We start from the raw sequence: 21,034 nt of genomic DNA, 5'->3' as shown, positions 1-21,034 counted from the left end.
GTGCTCGGTCCGCATTAATCAAACTGATCTCCCAGTGGACGAGCACTTCAACTCCCCCTCCCATTCTCAGTCTGCCATAGTGAGGCCCACCGGAAATTGGAGGAACAGCACCTCATATTTTGCCTGGGCAGTTTGCAGCCCAGTGGTATGAACATCGACTTCTCCAACTTTAGATAGTTCCTCTGTCCCTCCCGTCCCCTCCTCCTTCCCAGATCTCCCTCTATCTTCCTGTCTCCACCTATATCCTTCCTTTATCCCGCCCCCCTGACATCAGTCTGAAGATGGGTCTCGACCCGAAACATCACCCATTCCTTCTCTCCTGAGATGCTGCCTGACCTGCTGAGTTACTCCAGCATTTTGTGAATAAATACCTTCGATTTGTGCCAGCATCTGCAGTTATCTTCTTATGCAACCTGACAGTATGCTTTCAATGGCGCATCTTCAGTAATTTGTAAGTCATAGAAGATGGGCCCAATATTTACACCAAGGAACTCGGAAGTTATTTCACCATTCATTGATTTTGATTGGTAGAGTTCATGTACTCTACCAGATGACAAAAAAAGTGATGGATGAGGGCAGGAAAGTGGACATTTTCCAGTGACTTTAAGGCATTTAACTAGATCCTTCAGGGTAGCCTGATGCAGATGAACATGCATGGGATCTATAGTGACATGGTAGCTTGGTTTCACAACTGGCTTACCCACAGCAAACAAAGGCAATGGCGATGAAAGGGTAATTATGACTGGAGATTTGTGATCAGTGGAGTTCTGCAAAGATCAGTGCTGGGAGTTTGGTTGTTTATACATACTATATATACATACACACTAGGACAAAATTGTAGACGGGTTGGTTAAGTTCACAAGAATATGCAAATCCCACACTAAGCTGCACAAGGATTGACAGTGAAGAAAGCTGTCTAAATTTGTGCAGCAGGTCAGTTACAGATTAAGGACAGAAATGGCAGATTGGGTTTAATCCAGGCGCATGTGAGATGTTGCTCAGGAGATCATAGGAAAGGGGAAAGTTAACAGCATTGATGCAGAGGGATCAACACAAGCAGATACAGGTGTATCATGTGCCCACATTCAGAGCTTTAGTTAGGCTGCATCTGCAGTTCTTGTCACCCTAATATAGGATCAATGTTGTACATTTGAAGTGGGTATCAGTTTATCAGAATGTCACCTTCATTAGAGTACTAGGTACAAGAGGCTTAGGCAGTCAGAACCTTGTCCCCAAGAGTGGAAGTGTCAAATAGCAGAAGGCATAGCTAAAAACGGTCAGAGAGGGAAAGTTTGAAGATTTGAGGCACAATTGTTTTTGTTTTATAAACACCAAGCAGTAGCAACCTGGAATGCACTGCCAGGGGTGTGGTGGAAACAGATACGATATTGGCATCTGAGGCTTTTAAACAGCAGATGAATGTGCAGTGAATGGTGTAGGCAGAATGCAGCAATGACAGACCTGGACTGAATGGCCCATCCCTCTGCTGCACTGCTCTATGTATTCCACATTTCCATTAACATGCTTTGATTGCAAGATGCTAAATTAATCAAGGACACAGGTTTTTTTTAATATTGCTTTTACTGCCAAAGTCTCTAAGTGAACATATCAAACAAGGACACCATATTGTTTTAGGACATCAGTGTACTTGGCAATTTTGCTTTCAACATTCTTCTCAGCCAATCTCTTCAGTTTCTGCAAGCAAAATGTATATGCAGCCATCAGTAAAACAAGTTAGTACACAAACATCACAATTTAACATCTAGTAGAACAAGACAGCAGATTAGTAAACAGGTCAGGGGTTATGGGGCAAAAGCAGGTGGAGAATGGGGTTGAGAGGGAAAGATAGATCAGAGTGAGTGATGGGCTGTATGTTCAGGAGGGGAGGTTTAAAAAAAAAAATTAATGGCAAAGTAACTTGATGGGTCGAATGGCCTTATTCAGCTCCTATCATTTATGAATGTATGAAGATTTAGCAGACAGCTCCAACAGCTGTACCTGAATTTCCCTTTGAAAGTGGTAAACCTATAAGCCCACCCAATCCCCATACATTAGTTATCAACTCAGATTTCCTGTTTGTGCACAGGCAGGAGGGGGGAAATCAAGGCCAGCTAGTTGGATAGAAGTTGGCAAACCACTTCAATAGGGGATTATATGGAATATTATATCACTTACTAAAGTTTTCTTCTTTTTTGAATAGTAAAGTTTGGCCTTTTCTTTTCGTTTCTCTTCAAGAGTGGCTGTGATTGTCTGGTATTTCCAACCAACTTCATGAGCAAGGCGACCCAGAAGAGCAAACTGCAAGATGATAATCAGTTAATAAAAAACAGACTAACAATACAATAGTCAATAGTCAATACATCTTAGATTAGGATTAGACATGATTAAAATGTCTTCTGCAGGTCAACTGGCCCAAACCATTCACAGAACAATATTGAGGGGCCAGCACCTTTAATGGTGATCATCTTTCAAAATTAACTTTACTCCATCAGTAGGGCAAGGGCAATGAATCCAACATTCCCATATACCCAATTTCAGTTTGTGACTGATTTCAAAACACTGCAAATTTGGTGTTCACAGGATCAAAGTGATACATTGCACAAGCAGTCAATCCATTAAGACTGCTCATCACCACTGAATACATTGGGTATCAGCCTTGGCAGCATCATAGACATGTTACGGATGAAGAGAAAGTCCATTCAAGCTGGAAAACTCCCAATGGATAAAAATAGATCTCTAGAGGGACATGTTCCTGTCTACTTATGCAAGTTAAGACAATGGCTTGATAGCAGCAAACTAGCAAAACTCCTTAACCCAGAAACTAACCGCAAGATTTTGGCTGCTGAGTACAACAGTAACTTTCAACAGAGATCTGGGATCAAATGCAAAATCTGAGTATCAGCCTTGCATCAAACAATTAAATGTTCCCTCTCACCTTGCGAGTGGGCTTCAAACGTACAACCTTCAGGGCTGCTGGTACAACCATGCGTTTCCTCTAGAAATGCAAAAGCCACACATTAACACCAGGCAAAGAAACAAAACCAAATCTGAAGATCACCCGTTGAGTCTCAGTTTAGTGTTTTCTCTCATTTCGAAGATCAAACAATGTAGGTATAATCATTCATCAGTGACAGAGGACAAGCACAAATTATTGAACAATATTGGTTTTCCAGTTACCTTGTCATAGGGAGGCGGAATACCATCAAAGACCTTCAGTCTGTCCAAGGCAGCTTGACCTCTCTTGGTCTTGTGTGGCAACATACCTTAAATCACAGTGCGAAAAAATGCAATAGTTTTAGGTTATCAAAACAAGTAAAACATTGCACCAATCTAAGGCCCCTTTACTCATTAAGATGCTCCTTAAAAAGATACAGCCTTAGGTTTAACTTGATCCCAGTTAACTGGTCCTGATCATTTTTTGCATGGGGATTGGCAGTGAATGTTGCATTTATCAATGAGAATTTGGATCTTACATTAATGCAAACTCAAGCTGATTTCCCATTATTATTAAAAAGTCCCCAGAACACAACTCTGCCATTCCAATTGCTTATCATTCGTTTTAAAATGGCCAGCAGAAGACCGCTGCAGTTTAAGATGGGGGAATAACACCAATGGCAGTTAGGAATTGTGAATGAATGATGATCCTTTACAGCCTATTACCTCTTACTGTCCTCCAGAAGATCCGGCTTGGTGCTCTGAAGTGATATGGGCCACGAGAAGGATTAGTATTCATTCTCTTGCGCAAAAAAGAAAGATACTTCACTACATAAAAAGAGAATTAGCCGATTAACTGCACAGAAGAAATCCAATGCTATTCACAAAATTATATAGCTTAACAGTTCCAAAAGTGTTTCAGTAGATATACAATTACTGGGTTTTTTTTAATGCATTAAATTTAATCTCAAACTTTTGGCTAAAAATAAAGGCAATTTGATTAGACTGCATGTCTCAGATGGTAGTGCATGTGAGGTATTCTCATTGTTGGAAAACTCAAAGCAATTATTCATCACAGACAGAAACGGTCTTAAGAATAATCAAGCCATAACAATAAAAAAGCTTTCCTCAAATTAGCTCCACAAACTTGGGATGGGAAGGTAAGTAAACTTACACTTGTTCCGGTAAAAATTCCCAGAAATGTTGATCCCTTCACACCTCACCACTACCACTTTATGGCCTTTTGAGAGAAAAATACAGGTAAGCATTTCCTGGATTAAATAAAGAGGATTACAATGTAAAATGCATCTCAGATGGTAGTGCATGAAAAGTATTCTCAATAAAACCTTCAAAGTAGAATCATTCTTCACAGATAAATATGAAATGCCTTGCAAAGTGGTCACTTTTGAGTACCTAGTAAGACCTGTTTGGCCACGATAGCAGCCAGGCGACCAAGCAGGTGGCCCCGGCCATCCAGGAGCAGGACCTGCAAGTGACAGAAAGACCAGTTGGACAAACACACCAAACAACATGACACCAAGAGCATGGCAAAGCCAGAAACTTTGCCTCAAATGGACACCGAGCAATGAAACATGCCCTTCGTCCCAACATCCATGTCAAACAAGATTTTCCCCCATCCTAATCTGTCCCATTTGCCTGCGTTCGGCCCATATTCCTCTAAACATTTCACATCCATATACCTGTCCAAATATCTTTTAAAATGTTACTCCTCTGGCAGTTTCTTCCATATGCCCATCACTCTGTGTGTGAACCACTCTTCCTGATTCCTATTATAATTGGTGCTGGAAAAACTTAGGTTTGACAGCATCTCTGGAAGACGTGGACAAGCGACATTTTAGGTCGGTGTGCTTCTTCAGACATAACATTGCCTATCCATGGTATAGAGTCCAAAGGAGCATATTGACCCCACATGTCACCTATCCATTCCCTTACCCACCAAGTTACTCCAGCACTTTGTGCTAACTCACCATTGCAACATCTATTTCCTTGCACTTCCATACCTGCATTTTCACCATATGTTTCCTGTCCAAGCGACTTAAATGCTGCCTGACCTGCTGAGTTACTCCAGCATTTTGTGAATAAATACCTTCGATCTGTACCAGCATCTGCAGTTATTTTCTTATACTAAATGTTATCGTATCTCTACTACCTCCTCTGGCAACTCATTCTCCACATTCACCACCCTGTCGCCCCTCGGCTCGGGCGCCTATTCGATCTTTACTATCTCACCTAAATCGACCTGGGTCCCCTGGTGGAGGCCGAGGCGCAAGGCTTGTTGTGGCCGCATGGCATGGGCCCGGGGCAAGGCCGATCTCTCTCCCTCTCCCGCCTCATGGTGGAGGCGGGCCCGAGTGAGTGGCTGAGAGGAAGGCCCATCCGTAAGCCTCAGGCCGCCTCCCCTGCCCCCCCCCCCCCCCCCGCCTCAGTCTGAAGAAGGCGGTCTCGACCCAAAACGTCACCCATTCCTTCTCTCCCGAGATGCTGCCTGACCTGCCGAGTTACTCCAGCATTTTGTGAATAAATAAATACCTTCGATTTGTACCAGCATCTGCAGTTATTTTCTTATACCCCTAGAAAGGCCGATGGATGGGGGGGGGGGGGGGGGGGGGCGGCTCTCCCACTCTGAGGGCTCGGGGCCCACTCACTCTCTCTCTCTGTCTCTATCCCGGGCCTTCCCTGGGTGAGTTTATGAGGCCTCTCTCGGCGCCAGCACCGTCCTCGCTGAGTGAAGCCGTCCGCCATGGCACGGCATGGCCGCCGAAAGGGTTCAGGTGCTAGGCCGGGGTCTGAGGGGACGAGGAGCCGGGGTCTGAGGGGACGAGGAGCCGGGGTCTGAGGGGCCGCGGGTGAGGGGCAGGGGGTGAAGGGGGCCGGGGGGACGCGGAGCAGCGCCAGCACCTTGTTGAAGCCGTCCGCCATGGCCGCCGAAAGGAAGAGGCGCGGGGTCTCCCCAACTAAGAGACAGGGACGCCGTGCCCCGCCCCTTCCGCTGACGTCACCGCCGCCGCCATTGGCCACCCGCCCCGCACTAACGGCTGACGTGCGACCCTGCGTCTGACATCATCGCGTTTGTAGTCCTTTCGTAGTCCCAACGTCCTCCCCGCCGCCGTTCCCACTCCCCGCCGCCGTTCCCACTCCCCGCGCAGCCGCAGTCGCAACCACCGTTGCAACACTGCGCGACTCGGCTGATCAGCGCGGCCGGGCTGCTCACCGCCAGGACCTCGTGGCGCAACGGTAGCGCGTCTGACTCCAGATCAGAAGGCTGCGTGTTCAAATCACGTCGGGGTCAAACTTTTTTTTGAAACATCACTTAAATACGCTCCTAAATTAGAAATATCATCATTGCACTCTTCGCAACAGATATCATTTTGCATTGCAATCCAAAACAACCCGTGGATTGAGATCACTCTGATTGGCATCACTCTACATTGTTGCATTCCAATACAACCCATGGATTGAGATTATTTTGCATTGCAATCCAAAACAACCCATGGATTGAGATCACTTTGCATTGCATTCCAAAACAACCCATGGATTGAGATCACTCTGCATTTCATTCCAAAACAACCCGTGGATTGAGATCACTCTGCATTGCATTCCAAAACAACCCATGGATTGAGATCACTCTGCATTGTTGCATTCCAAAACAACCCATGGATTGAGATCACTCTGCATTGTTGCATTCCAAAACAACCCATGGATTGAGATCACTCTGCATTGCATTCCAAAACAGCCAGAAGATTTACACACAGACTTGCTGCACCTGCACTAACTTGGATTAATTAAAAAATGAACTTTTTTTGTTTGTAATTGTATTATCTTTTGAGTACTGTGTTTGTAAATCTGCTCCGCTGCTGCTACGAGAACGAATATCATTTTTCTGTTTCTGACAATAAAACACTCTTGTCCTTTCCAACTTTCTGGCATTGGCTTATAACTTGTATCAAAAATCTAATGTGTAGGAAGGAACTGCAGATGCTGGTTTGCACCGAAGAGAGACACAAAATGCTGGAGTAACTCAGCGGGACAGGCAGCATCACTGGAGAGAAAGAATAAGTGACATTTCAATAGACAATAGGTGCAGGAGGAGGCCATTCGGCCCTTCGAGCCAGAACGCAATTTGGGTCGAGACCCCACTTCAGACCGAGAATCAGGGGAAAGGGGGACACAGGTGTAAGGAAGTGTAAGGTGAGCGAACGAGACATCAAAGGGGATGAGGCAACTGAATCACCCTCCCACAACCAGAGAACTACTATCTACCTCATTGGTGATCCTTGGACTATCTTTGATTGGACTTTACTGGCTCTACCTTGCAATAAACGTTATTCCCTTATCATGTATCTGCACACTGTGAATGGCTGGCTCGATTGTAGTCATGCGTTGTCTCTCCACTGACTGGTTAGCATGCAACAAAAGCTTTTCACTACCTCGGTACATGTGACAATAAACTAAACAGTGAGATTCTTTGTTTTAGATACCCAAGGTATGCAAAGAGCTGCCACATAAAGGGCGCTAACATAGTCATAAAGTATTCTGGGAACCCATCCCGACCAAGGCTCCTGACCCGGACCCCTTGCCCCGATACGGCGTCAATGGAGGAAGTGTTTTGGTCAAGTTTCCAGCATCTGCAGTTCACTGTGCTCCATCACAGATACTGCCTGACCTGCTGAGTTCTTCCAGCGGTTTCATTTTTGTTCTGGACTTCAAGGACAGTTTAGTTGAAGGAAAGTCACTGTAGATGCTGGACTCAATGTGACTGGCTGTCCTGCCACTGAATTCATCTCCTCTTCCAAATCATGGGAACAAGAGCAGAGAGACAGAGGGGTATAAAATGAGGGTAGAAACAATAGGTAACAAGGTGAAAAGTAAAAGCGGCAGGCAGACAAATCCAGGGCAAAAATCAAAAAGGACCACTTTGCAACATAATTATATAAGGGGCAAGAGTGTTATAAAAACAAGCCTGAAGGCTTTGTGTCTCAATGCAAGGAGTATTCGTAATAAGGTGGATGAATTAAATGTGGAGATAGTTATTAATGATTATGATATAGTTGGGATCACGGAGACATGGCTCCAGGGTGACCAAGGCTGGGAGCTGAACATCCAGGGATATTCTATATTCAGGCGGGATAGACAGAAAGGAAAAGGAGGTGGGGTAGCATTGCTGGTTAGAGAGGAGATTAACGCAATGGAAAGGAAGGACATTAGCTCGGAGGAAGTGGAATCGATATGGGTAGAGCTGCGAAACACTAAGGGGCAGAAAACGCTAGTGGGAGTTGTGTACAGGCCACCTAACAGCAGTAGTGAGGTTGGGGATGGCATCAAACAGGAAATTAGAAATACGTGCACTAAAGGTGCAGCAGTTATAATGGGTAACTTCAATCTACATATAGATTGGGTGAACCAAATTGGCAAGGGTGCTGAGGAAGAGGATTTCTTGGAATGTTTGTCGAAGAACCAACGAGAGAGCAGGCCATTCTAGACTGGGTATTGAGTAATGAGGAAGGGTTAGTTAGCAGTCTTGTTGTGCGAGGCCCCTTGGGCAAGAGTGACCATAATATGGTGGAGTTCTTCATTAGGATGGAGAGTGACAAAGTCAATTCAGAAACAAGTGTTCTGAACTTAAAGAAAGGTAACTTTGAGGGTATGAGACGTGAATTATCCAAGATAGACTGGTAGTGCAATTGATACTTAAAAGGTTGACGGTGGACATGCAATGGAAGGCATTTAAAGATCGCATGGATGAACTACAACAATTGTTCATCCCAGTTTGGCAAAAGAACAAACCAGGAAAGGTAGTGCATCCGTGGCTAACAAGGGAAATCAAGGATAGTATTAAAACAAAAGATGAAGCATATAAATTAGCCAGAAAAAGTAGCATACCAGAGGACTGGGAGAAATTCAGAGTCCAGCAGAGGAGGAAAAAGTGCTTAATTGGGAAAGGGAAAATAGATTATGAAAACTGGCAGGGAACATAAAAACTGACTGCAAAAGCTTTTATAGATATGTGAAGAGAAAAAGACTAGTTAAGACAAATGTAGGTCCCTTACAGTCGGAAACAGGTGAATTGATCATAGGGAACAAGGAGATGGCAGACCAATTGAACAACTACTTTGGTTCTGTCTTCACTAAGGAAGACATAAACAATCTGCCGGAAATAGCAGGGGACCGGGGGTCTAACGAGATGGAGGAACTGAGGGTAATCCAGGTTAGTCGGGAAGTGGTGTTAGGTAAATTAAATGGATTAAAGGCAGATAAATCCCCAGGGCCAGATAGGCTGCATCCCAGAGTGCTTAAGGAAGTAGCCGCAGAAATAGTGGATGCATTAGTGATAATTTTTCAAAACTCTTTAGATTCTGGAGTAGTTCCTGAGGATTGGAGGGTGGCTAATGTAACCCCACTTTTTAAAAAGGGAGGGAGAGAGAAAACGGGGAATTATAGACCAGTTAGCCTAACATCGGTAGTGGGGAAAATGCTAGAGTCAGTTATTAAAGATGTGATAGCATCACATTTGGAAAGTGGTGAAATCATTGGACAAAGTCAGCATGGATTTATGAAAGGCAAATCATGTCTGACGAATCTTATAAAAATTTTCGAGGATGTAACTAGTAGAGTGGATAAGGGAGAACCAGTCGATGTGTTATATCTGGACTTTCAGAAGGCCTTCGACAAGGCCTTCGACAAGGAGATTGGTGTACAAACTTAAAGCACACGGTATTGGGGGTTAAGTGTTGAGGTGGATAGAGAATTGGTTGGCGGACAGGAAGCAAAGAGTAGGAATAAACGGGTCCTTTTCGGAATGGCAGGCAGTGACTAGTGGGGTACTGCAAGGCTCAGTGCTGGGACCCCAGTTATTTACAATATATATTAATGATTTGGACGAGGGAATTGAATGCAACATCTCTAAGTTTGCGGATGACACGAAGCTGGGTGGCAGTGTTAGCTGCGAGGAGGATGCTGGGAGGCTGCAGAGTGACTTGAATAGATAGGCGAGTGGGCAAATGCATGGCAGATGCAATATAATGTGGATAAATGTGAGGTTATCCACTTTGGCGGCAAGAACAATAAAGCAGGGTATTACCTGAATGGTGGCCAATTAGGAAAAGGGGAGATGCAACGTGACCTGGGTGTCGCGGTACACCAGTCATTAAAAGCAAGCGTGCAGGTGCAGCAGGCAGTGAAGAAAGCGAATGGTATGTTAGCATTCATAGCAAGAGAATTTTAGTATAGGAGCAGGGAGGTTCTGCTGCAGTTGTACAGGGCCTTGGTGAGACCGCACCTGTAGTATTGTGTACAGTTTTGGTCTCCTAATCTGAGGAAAGACATTCTAGCCTTAGAGGGAGTACAGAGAAGGTTCACCAGATTGATCCCTGGGATGGCAGGACTTTCATATGAAGAAAGACTGGATAGACTGGGCTTGTACTCGCTGGAATTTAGAAGACTGAGGGGGGATCTTATAGAAACATATAAAATTCTTAAGGGGTTGGAGAGGCTAGATGCGGGAAGATTGTTCCCGATGTTGGGGAAGCCCAGAACCAGGGGTCACAGCTTAGGAATAAGGGGGAAGTCTTTTAGGACCGAGATGAGAAAACATTTCTTCACACAGAGAGTGGCGAGTCTGTGGAATTCTCTGCCACAGAAGGTAGTTGAGGCCAGTTCATTGGCTATATTTAAGAGGGAGTTAGATGTGGCCCTTGTGGCTAAAGGGGTCAGGGGGTATGGAGAGAAGGCAGGTACAGGTTACTGAGCTGGATGATCAGCCATGATCATATTGAATGGCGGTGCGTACAGGCTCGAAGGGCCGAATGGCCTACTCCTGCACCTATTTTCTATGTTTCTATGAGGTCCCTGTTCCCCACAATTCTACCACCTCCCCAAAACGTTCCCATCCTCTTTAGCAGAGAGGACAATAACTTATTCCTTGCATTTTAGTAAATCGTTCAAAGGCAAAACTGAAGTACCCAGTGCAACTGAAACAAAGACCATAGCAGAAGATAGTTTCTGAGTTGGTTAGTGTTGTGTAAAGTTCAAAAGCCCCTTGGTTTCTGGAATGAATCTGTTACTGAACCTGGTGGTCACGCTTCTCAGGCTCCTGTACCTTCTTCCTGATGATAAACAATAGGTGCAGGAGTAGGCCATTCAGCCCTTCGAGCAAGCACCACCATTCAATGTGATCATGGCTGACCATTCCTGCCTTCTCCCCATACCCCCTGACTCCGCTATCCTTAAGAGCTCTATCTAGCTCTCTCTTGAATGCATTCAGAGAATTGGCCTCCACTGCCTTCTGAGGCAGAGAATTCCACAGATTTACAACTCTCTGACTGAAAAGGTTTTTCCTCATCTCCGTTCTAAATGGCCTACCCCTTATTCTTAAACTGTGGCCCCTGGTTCTGGACTCCCCCAACATTGGGAACATGTTTCCTGCCTCTAACGTGTCCAACCCCTTAATGATATTATATGTTTCGATAAGATCCCCTCTCATCCTTCTAAATTCCAGTGTATACAAGCCTAGTCGCTCCAGTCTTTCAACATACGACAGTCCCGCCATTCCGGGAATTAACCTAGTGATCCTACGCTGCACGCCCTCAATAGCAAGAATATCCTTCCTCAAATTTGGAGACCAAAACTGCACACAGTACTCCAGGTGCGGTCTCACTAGGGCACCGATAGCTGCGAGATAAGAGTATGGCCAGGGTGGTGCAGGTCTTTGAAGATATTGGCGGCCTTTTTGAGTCAGCACCTCATGTATATCCCTTCAATGGTGGGGAGGTCAGTCTCCATGATGGACCGACAATATCTACCACCTTCTGCAGCTTCCTTCATGTTCAAGTTGCCAAACCGGGCCATGATGCAACCAGTCAGTGTTCTTTCTACTGTACACCTGTCGAAGTTCAACAATGTGTTCAGCAACTCAGTGAATCTCCTCAATTTTCTAAGGAAGTGGAGGCGTTGATGAGATTTATTGTCAATGGATCAATGTTTTGTGTTCAGGACAGATCTTCAACAATATGCATGCTGCGAAGATAAATTGCAAAGCTTCAAGAAGACAGCAAGGGTTAGGGATAGAGTGCCTAAAAGTGCATGAACTCCTCTCCATGTGTTACATGAATTATGTGCTTTAAAGAAGGATGAAACAGTCTCCGAGCTGACACTCACTGCAGTCTACTGTCATCAGATTCTGTTCTCCGTTGCCAAAGGACAAATGGCAATCGTAAAACAATAAAATAAGGTTGAAAGGGTAGCAGGACACTTGCTTATCTGTAATAGGGTGACATTTGTCTGTGTTTCACTGTTCTGTTTTCCGGAGGTGAATGGTCTGTGGGTGTTGTGAGACCATTTGGGAAGAAGGAAAATTCCTAAAGTGCTTGAGATAGTAAACTTCACATCAAAGTGAAATTCTGTATCTGAGGTGCAGATGAATCTTTGTTCGTGAAACAATCCCCTAGGTTGCTCCCAGTGGTTACTGTATTTGGCGCTCTTGAATAAAGTTTTATTGTCCTACCCGATCTTTGTGTTGTGTTTTGAAATTTTACTAGACAAGTGGACCCGTTGGGCCCAAACCTCTCCTGCATTGGTGCAGCACCCTCTCCTCCTCCTCTTCCCCCTCCATCCCCCCTTATCCACCCTCCTCCCCACTCCCTCCCTCCACCCCACTCACTCCCTCCCTCCACCCCACTCCCTCCCTCCACCCCACTCCCTCCCTCCCTCCACCCCACTCACTCCCTCCCTCCACCCCACTCCCTCCCTCCACCCCACTCCCTCCCTCCACCCCACTCCCTCCCTCCACCCCACTCACTCCCTCCCTCCACCCCACTCCCTCCACCCCACTCCCTCCCTCCACCCCCCCCTCCATCCCACTCCCTCCACCCCACTCCCTCCCTCCACCCCCCTCCCTCCCCCCACACCTCCCTCCCTCCCTAGGAGATAGATTTAAACTTTAAAATGTGAATAACTTTAAATATATAATGCCGATTTCAATGAAACGTCTTCCATTAGCACCAAAGGGACAATGGTGAGTAAGGTGGGCCTGAAATTGATGCGCTATCGTGAACCTTTTTGGCTGTAGTTCAGGAACAAACAAACAAACACACGAGAGTTTTCGTATATAGATTTTACATCGCTCAGGAACTTGAAGCTGTTGACTCTCTCCACACAATGAAGAGTTAACTAATACCAGACCAATATCCTTTAGGTTCCTGACCTCTTTGATGTCAAGATAGTCCCATCAATGGGAGACTCAAAGTCCCTGACCACAAAGAAGGGAAGAGATAGAACTTTGTTTTCGCCTTCCATCACAGTGAGGAATGTAGAGGAGTCACTGTGGTGGATGCTCATGTTAAAATGTATTTTGCGTGTCCAGTTGCTTTTTATTGGTATGACTATGGCAAATAAAATTTCTCGTATGTTGCAAAACATACTTGACTAATAAAGTATGAGTATTGAGAACGATCCCTGATCCTGCAAGCTCACCGCCGTTCCAGACAAATCCAATCCGAGTAGCAGCCCCTCCACCATTGCTGCAATGGCCACTGCGTATAAAATGTATCCCAGCGGTTTCCCGCAATGTGACAGCTTCTCCGAATCTGCAGCCTCCATCTCCCTGAAACACCAGTCACTGGGAAACAGGAACACCACACTTTCCCAGCTCCACATCTTCATTGGACATCATTTAGAGTCATAATGTGGAAAACAGGCCCTTCGGCCCAACTTGTCCCATCTCCACTTGTCCCACCTGCCTGCTTTTGGCCCATATCCCTCCAAACCTGTCCAATCCATGTACCTGTCTGTTTCTTAAACGTTGGGATAGTCCCTGCATCAACTACCTCCTCTGTCAGCTCGTTCTATATACCCACCAACACCCTTTGTGTGAAAAGGTTACCCCTCAGATTCCTATTAAATCCTTTCCCCTTCACCTTAAACCTGTGACATCTGATCCTCGATTCCCCTATTCTGGGCAAGAGACTCTGCATCTATCCGATCTATTCCTCTCATGATATTATACACCTCCGTAAGATCACCATCATCCTCCTGCACTCCAAGAAAGAGTCGCAGCCTGCTCAACCTCTCCCTGTAGCTCACACCCTCTAGTCCTGGCTACATCCTTGCAAATCTAATCTTCACCCTTTCCAGCTTGGAAATGTATCATCATTGGTTAAAACTGCTGAAATCATGGCACATGTACCTTGGACAGGAGGCAGCGGCAGCCTCAGACTATCTTTAATTGGACTTTATCATATACAATACTTTATTCCCCTTGTGAGAGAGAGGTAAAAAGGGATAATTGATTTAAACTAAGGACCATGAGAAATAGCTGACCCGACTGTGCTCGGCTAGATAAGAACCACAAGAACAAATGGTGACATTCCAAGGATAAGGGCAAGATATCCAAAGAACTAGCAGAGAGAGCACAAGATAACCAGAGCACTAGGAGAGAGGGCATGAACTACTCTGTACTGTGCTTGCCTAATAAGATAAATGAATATTGCAAAATGCCCCGCATGACAAGATGCCTCATTTAAATACACATGCGATGTATGATGTGGGAGGCAACAGGGGCGGTGTCGTTAGATTGTCCACCTCAGTGCTCCGATTGGAAGGAGTCCAGAGGGGAGGAATTTAAGGTGTGACAATTGTAAAGTGAAGTGAATAAAAAGAAGGGATTTTCCCGACCTCAGTGTGTCTCGAGAGGGGAGGCACCCAACTCTGCAGACTTGCAAATAAAATATACTTGTTTCTCTAGATTGTCTCGAGCATCGTGATTGTGAGCACTCACATTTGCATCTCACAAGCTTGGGGGCTCGTCCGGGATTGCCACTCCGGCCGGCTGACGGGAGTATACGGAAGAAGGGACGGTGCACCCCGCTGAGTTCAGCGGTCTCAGACTCCTTGCTTGCCGTCAGCGGTTTGAGCGAGTGATACCTGGACCAGAGACTCGAGAAACAAGTGGGAGGACCAGGAAATCGCGAGGAGCTAAATCGAGTGATTCTTGTGCACAGGACCCGGGTAAGAAAACTGACTATTAAGTACTACTCGGGCGATTACAGCTAAGATCGGAGGGGAATTCCGATCGGGAGGATAAAAGATCGGAGGGGAATTCCGATCGGGAGGATAAAAAATCGGAGGGGAATTCCGATCGGGAGGATGGGCAGTGAAAACGGAAAGCCCAAAAGGGAGGGGAAGGGCGGTAAGCCCAACTCCGGCATTCCGCCTGATAGTCCGTTGGGGCGAATGCTGGGCCATTGGGGGCAGGGAAAACCCAGGGATTGGAGAAGACAAAAATTATTAAGTTCTGTTATTTTGATTGGCCAAAGGAACCAATAAAAGGGAGTTCAGTCTGGTGGCCACGACTGGGCTCCGATGAGGATTGAGTACGGCAGGCACTAAATGTGTTTGTTAATTCAAAAGCTTCCCCTAATCTGGAGGAAAGTTGTTATGCTTGTAAGGGGAAAGCAAAGAATAAATCCTGAAAGAATCGCAGGAATCACAGGCTTGCCGATGCCTCGGAATAAATATTAAAGGAATATAGTAGAACTATAGAAGATAGAAATAGCGTAATAGGTAGCACAGTGACTATAGAGACGTAACGGAGTGAGAACAAGGACTGCATTTAAACTGACTGACCAAGTGCACTAACATAAGATTCAAGATTCAAGATTCAAGATATCTTTATTTGTCATCCAAAAAACAAGTTTTTTGGACGAAATTTCGTCACCCACAGTCCAACAATAAGAGCAATAAAATAAGCAAATTACACAACCCCAACCAACACAAAACCCCCCAAAAAGAAACATCCATCACAGTGAGTCTCCTCCAGTCCCCTCCTCACTGTGATGGAAGGCCAGAATGTCTTTTTCTCTTCCCCTGCCGTCTTCTCCTGTGGTCAGGCTGTTGTCGTTGCCATGTTCCAGGCTGCGCCGGACGGTGAAATGTCCGCAACGGGCCGACCCAAGCCCCGCTGTAAGTCGGGGCGGTCGGGGCTCCCGACATTGAAGCCCCCGCCGAGCAGAGAAAATTCCCAGGCCTATTTCAGGCCGCGCCGGACGGTGTAATGTCCGCGGCGGGCCGACCCAAGCCCCGCAATCCGGGGCGGGCGAACACGCTGCCGCTGCCGGAGCTCCCGATGTCGGCATCCACGCGGCCCGAGCCTAAGGCGAGTCGCAGCCACTCCCGCAGCCTCCGAGGACGGCCGGCTCCGGTGGTGGTCAGTCCGATCCGCGGGCTCTGCGAACCAGAGCCCTGGAGGCCGCCAGCTCCAGGAGTTGGGCCGATGGTAGGCCGCAGCAGGAACGGAGACACGGCCCAGAACACAAAGGTCGGGTCTCCGTTCGGAAGGGACACATATTTACAATGTTACAGTTCCCCCCCTCCCCCCCACATACACACATAGTACACAAACACAAAAACACCACATCACAACTACAATTAAGACAACAAAAACAACAAAAACACAAAGACAAATGGACTGCAGGTAAGCCGCAGCTGCTAGGGCAGCGCCGCCATCGACCAATACAATGAATAAAATAACTGCAGTAGGAAGTTCCCCGTATCCAAAGAGGATATTAAAAAAACCCACTGAGAAATGGAAAAAAAAAGGACGAAACAATTGGTTACGAAATGGCCCATGGAATGATATAAATATGATATAAATTTTGATATAAATGTTGATATATTTATATTTTGATATAAATATGTGTGATGAAATGGGAGTGTTAATTAAGAACTATAAGTCTAAGGATAAATCAGAAACCCGAGTAAAAAAAAAAAGGGGGAAAAAGAACTAGACGTACTTAAATTGTTTAGAATAGAAGGAGAAAGGCTGAGGAAAGCATTCCAGGAAAAGAATACCCCCCCAAACAAGGGTGAAAGACCCCCAAAACAGCATGAAAGTCAGGAGCTTCAGGAGAAAAAAATCAACTCTGTACCCCAGCCTATGGGACCCTGGGTATCCCCCTCCCTATTCCGGCCAGGACGGAACAAAGCAGTGCCCTTTGGTAAAAGGGAATAGTGGAGATAGAGGGAGAAGTCACAACTTGGAACGATGAGTAAGACATAAAGGAATATAGACAGAGAAGGGGGCAGCGAGAAAAGGAAAGGATGAAGCAAGAAGCACGGGAACTAGAAGCAGACATCAAAAGGCTGCAGGACCTCAGGGACAGAAAGATTTATGGGACCCGTCAGGCAGCAAATGAGGAGTATGAGGGAGACAGCAACACAGAAACACAGGCATGTAATCAGCAGGCATCAGAGAGAGGGCAAAACTGTGAGAATGAAGCAGAATTAGAAAGTGTAGAAGGGAAATAGAGGCATCCATAAAGTGCTTAGAGATAGAGATAAGGGAGATGGAAAAAGATATGGAAAGAAAAGAAAAAGAAAGGAAAGCCAGGGGTACGCCCAGAGAAGAATGAGGTGGGAAAGTATACAGATAGAACCACAACAGGATATGGAGAAGGATACGGCAGTCACACACAAAAAAGAACACAAGACACACGACCCCAACACAAACGTCCATCACAGTGACTCCAAACACCCCCTCACTGTGATGGAGGCAACAAAACTTCCACTCTCTTCCCCACGCCCACAGACAGACAGCTCGTCCCCGACCGACCCGCACAGTCCCCGCAAGGGGATGGAAGTCCCCGCGCCGAGTCGCACAGGGCGCTGAGACGTCTCGCGGCCGAACCGGGCGATGGAAGGCACCGCGACCGAGCCGTGCGCAGCTAAGTCCCGCGGCCGAGCCGCACCGGGCGATGTTAGGCCCCGCGGCCGAGCCGCACCGGGCGATGGAAGGCCCTGCGGCCAAGCCGCACCGGGCGATGTTAAGTCCAGCGGCCGAGCCGCACCAGCGATGAAAAGTCCCATGGCCGAGCCGCGCCGGGCGATGTTAGGGCCCGCGGCCCGGGCACTGTTAAGTCCAGCGGCCGAGCCGCACCAGCGATGTTAGGCCCCGCGGCCGAGCCGCACCGGGCACTGTTAAGTCCAGCGGCCGAGCCGCACCAGCGATGTTAGGCCCCGCGGCCGAGCCGCACCGGGCACTGTTAAGTCCCGCGGCCGAGCCGCACCAGCAATGTTAGGCCCCGCGGCCGAGCCGCACCAGGCGATGTTAAGTCCCGCGGCCGAGCCGCACCAGCGATGTTAGGCCCCGCGGCCGAGCCGCATCGGGCACTGTTAAGTCCAGCGGCCGAGCCGCACCAGCGATGTTAGGCCCCGCGGCCGAGCCGCACCGGGCGATGGAAGGCCCCGCGGCCAAGCCGCACCGGGCGATGGAAGGCCCCGCGGCCAAGCCGCACCGGGCACTGTTAAGTCCCGCGGCCGAGCCGCACCAGCAATGTTAGGCCCCGCGGCCGAGCCGCACCAGGCGATGTTAAGTCCCGCGGCCGAGCCGCACCAGCGATGTTAGGCCCCGCGGCCGAGCCGCATCGGGCACTGTTAAGTCCAGCGGCCGAGCCGCACCAGCGATGTTAGGCCCCGCGGCCGAGCCGCACCGGGCGATGGAAGGCCCCGCGGCCAAGCCGCACCGGGCGATGGAAGGCCCCGCGGCCAAGCCGCACCGGGCACTGTTAAGTCCAGCGGCCGAGCCGCGCCGGGCGATGTTAAGTCCAGCGGCCGAGCCGCACCGGGCGATGGAAGGCCCCGCGGCCGAGCCGCACCCCGCGCCGTGAGGAAGAGACCTAAAAGAGAAAGGTTTCCCCCAACCCCACCACCACCCACACCACCACCCCCCCACCCACACCACCACCCCCCACACATACACAACCAAAAAAAAAAAAAAAAACATCCCAACACCGACACACAACTCGGGGGGGGGGAAAGAATTAGTGCATGAGCAATTGATAGGACACATTGGAGGCCTTGCAGAAACCAGAACGGGTAGCCATAGCACATGTGGCAGGGCATCAGAAGGGTAACACCCTGGAAGCCCGAGGAAATAGGGCAGCGGATGAGGTGGCAAAGAGAGCAGCCACAGATCAGACGGTAGAAATGATGTCACTGATACCTTTAAGGGAACCCGAAGAAAAGATACCTATCTTTGGTGAAAAAGAACAGGAACACATGAGAGAAGTGGGAGCCCGGCGTACCCCAAATGGGAAATGGTGGACACCGGATGGAAAGCAGCTATTGAACAAAGAAATTATAAGGGAGTTATTAGGGAGGCTGCACGGGCAAAGCCATTGGGGAACCCAAGCCCTCTGTGATACCCTCCTCAGGACCTACGCTTGCCGTGGGATGTATACCATGGCCAAACAAGTCATAGGGGGTTGTGTAATATATCAGCGAATCAACAAGAAAATCATGAGAGCAGTCCCAGGAGGAGGACAACCATTGGCAATAAGGCCCTTCCAAAGAATACAGATAGACTTCACCGAGTTGCCCCGACTACAAAGATGGAAATACCTGTTAGTGGTAGTGGACCATTTCACTAGATGGGTAGAGGCATTCCCTACAGTAACTGCCACCTCACAGTCGGTAGCCAAGGTATTATTGGAGCAAATTATACCCAGATATGGGATTGTGGAAACAATAGACTCGGATAGAGGGACCCATTTTGCCTCCAAAACACATAAAATGATATGTGAAGCATTAGGAATTGAATGGAAATTGCATACACCATGGCATCCCCAGAGTTCCGGAAAGGTGGAAAGAATGAATGGCACCTTGAAGACCCAAATCACCAAGTTAGTAGAGGAAACGAGACTCCCCTGGACTAAGTGCCTTCCGATAGCCTTGTTAAGAATCCGAACGGCACCTCTGAAAGACATAGGGGTATCCCCATATGAAATGTTATTCGGGCTCCCGTACTTAGGAAAGATAGAAGGGATCCCAACAATACCAGGGAACGACGTGTTCTTAAGGAACTATTTACTGGCAGTATCCCAATCTCTTGCAGAACTAAAAACTAAAGGATTACTGGCCCAGAGCCCGCCACTGGATTTTCCGATTCACTCAGTCAAGGCTGGAGACTGGGTACTAATAAAAACGTGGAAGGAAGAAAAGTTGCAACCTAGGTGGACTGGACCCTACCTTGTGTTATTAACCACCGAGGCAGCAGTACGAACAAAAGAAAAAGGGTGGACACACGCAAGTCGATTTAAGGGTCCCGTGGAGGCCCCACCAGACAATATCAGCCCGTGGACGGTACGTGGAGGAAAGGAGCCATTGACTTTGGTATTCACCAAGACCCCGCACGGAAAATGAAGACTTCGTGCTGGTGGATCGGGTGCTGGGTGGTTATCCAGGTTGTGAGTAATGTAGCATGTATAAAAATCACTATACCACAGAATAGAAGGGCCACCACCATCTCATTTGATGTATGTGAAGGAAAATGGTGGTGTGGTCATAGGATGTATGTATGCACCCATCCCTGTAAAAATTGGCGCGAGGTATTCACTTCATCTAGAGAGGGGTGGCATTAGCCCACCTATCAAACTGCTAGGTGGAGAGTATATCAAAACCCAAACAAGGGATTGCCAGGACGTGTATATGTAAGCATACAGAGGGTTCAAATGAAGGAAAGTGGTAGGTATTGGATATGTGCAGATAAAACAGGGAAGGACGCATGCCTGAGGTTTGAAATAGAGGTAGAACGGGACGGATATATGGTAAAATATGAGGATAAGGGGCGAATGTTCCAGATAGAAGACAGTCAGAGTAGGGATCCCTGGGTTACCACAGCACCACCTGTAGTCAGCAATGTCACCACGGAATATGAGCCTAAGGATTTAAATATAATGATAGTAACAGGAGAGATAGAATTAATGCAATTGTATGGGGAGGGAATATCAACAGGGGGAAAGGGAACCAACACCTGGCTTACCTGGACACGGCCAGAAGTATCCAACAAACCAATTGCTACGCCTGCGCCGGAGCTAAGCCTCAGCTGGTCCCAGTACCATTTCCCCTGAATTGGAGTAGGACACCTGGGACTATGTCATGTATACTACAACTATTCACGAATCCCATACTACCAAGGAATGAGACCTGCCAGAGCTACCATTACCTATTCCCGGCTAGCAACAACAACACGAAGGGCCAAAGGAAAGACCCTCGACCTCCCCCATTCACCATTCCCCTCGGGGAGGAGGGA

General features: G+C 47.5%; 1 protein-coding gene and 4 non-coding genes across 6 annotated transcripts; 1 reads left to right on the top strand and 4 right to left on the bottom strand.

Moving 5' to 3' along the window:
* Positions 1 to 1,574: 1,574 nt before the first annotated feature.
* rpl13a (ribosomal protein L13a) lies at positions 1,575 to 5,936 on the bottom strand. 2 transcript variants are annotated; one of them, XM_078423430.1, is made up of 8 exons: positions 5,854 to 5,936; positions 4,348 to 4,420; positions 4,109 to 4,174; positions 3,661 to 3,762; positions 3,178 to 3,263; positions 2,936 to 2,995; positions 2,176 to 2,298; positions 1,575 to 1,695 (listed from the first exon to the last, which is right to left on the bottom strand). In XM_078423430.1, exons 1-8 carry the CDS (start codon positions 5,872 to 5,874, stop codon positions 1,609 to 1,611), a joined length of 618 nt encoding a protein of 205 aa, XP_078279556.1. In that variant the 5' UTR covers positions 5,875 to 5,936; the 3' UTR covers positions 1,575 to 1,608. The 2 variants fall into 2 exon arrangements, with proteins under 2 accessions (XP_078279556.1, XP_078279557.1); XM_078423431.1 differs by lacking the exons at positions 4,348 to 4,420; positions 5,854 to 5,936 and adding an exon at positions 4,281 to 4,326.
* LOC144606963 (small nucleolar RNA SNORD34) lies at positions 3,062 to 3,136 on the bottom strand. The gene has a single exon (XR_013549025.1). It is a non-coding gene; the product is annotated as a small nucleolar RNA SNORD34 (small nucleolar RNA).
* LOC144606960 (small nucleolar RNA Z195/SNORD33/SNORD32 family) lies at positions 3,943 to 4,017 on the bottom strand. The gene has a single exon (XR_013549022.1). It is a non-coding gene; the product is annotated as a small nucleolar RNA Z195/SNORD33/SNORD32 family (small nucleolar RNA).
* On the bottom strand, positions 4,238 to 4,311 carry LOC144606961 (small nucleolar RNA Z195/SNORD33/SNORD32 family). The gene has a single exon (XR_013549023.1). It is a non-coding gene; the product is annotated as a small nucleolar RNA Z195/SNORD33/SNORD32 family (small nucleolar RNA).
* Positions 5,937 to 6,172: 236 nt separating the features above from the next.
* trnaw-cca (transfer RNA tryptophan (anticodon CCA)) lies at positions 6,173 to 6,244 on the top strand. The gene has a single exon. It is a non-coding gene; the product is annotated as a tRNA-Trp (tRNA).
* The last annotated feature ends 14,790 nt before the right edge of the window (positions 6,245 to 21,034 follow it).

Source organism: Rhinoraja longicauda, chromosome 27 (assembly GCF_053455715.1).
Source record: "Rhinoraja longicauda isolate Sanriku21f chromosome 27, sRhiLon1.1, whole genome shotgun sequence".
Taxonomy (NCBI): domain Eukaryota; kingdom Metazoa; phylum Chordata; class Chondrichthyes; order Rajiformes; family Arhynchobatidae; genus Rhinoraja; species Rhinoraja longicauda.
The sequence above is the reverse complement of the archived record's forward strand: the minus strand, read 5'-3'. Positions and strand labels throughout refer to the sequence as shown.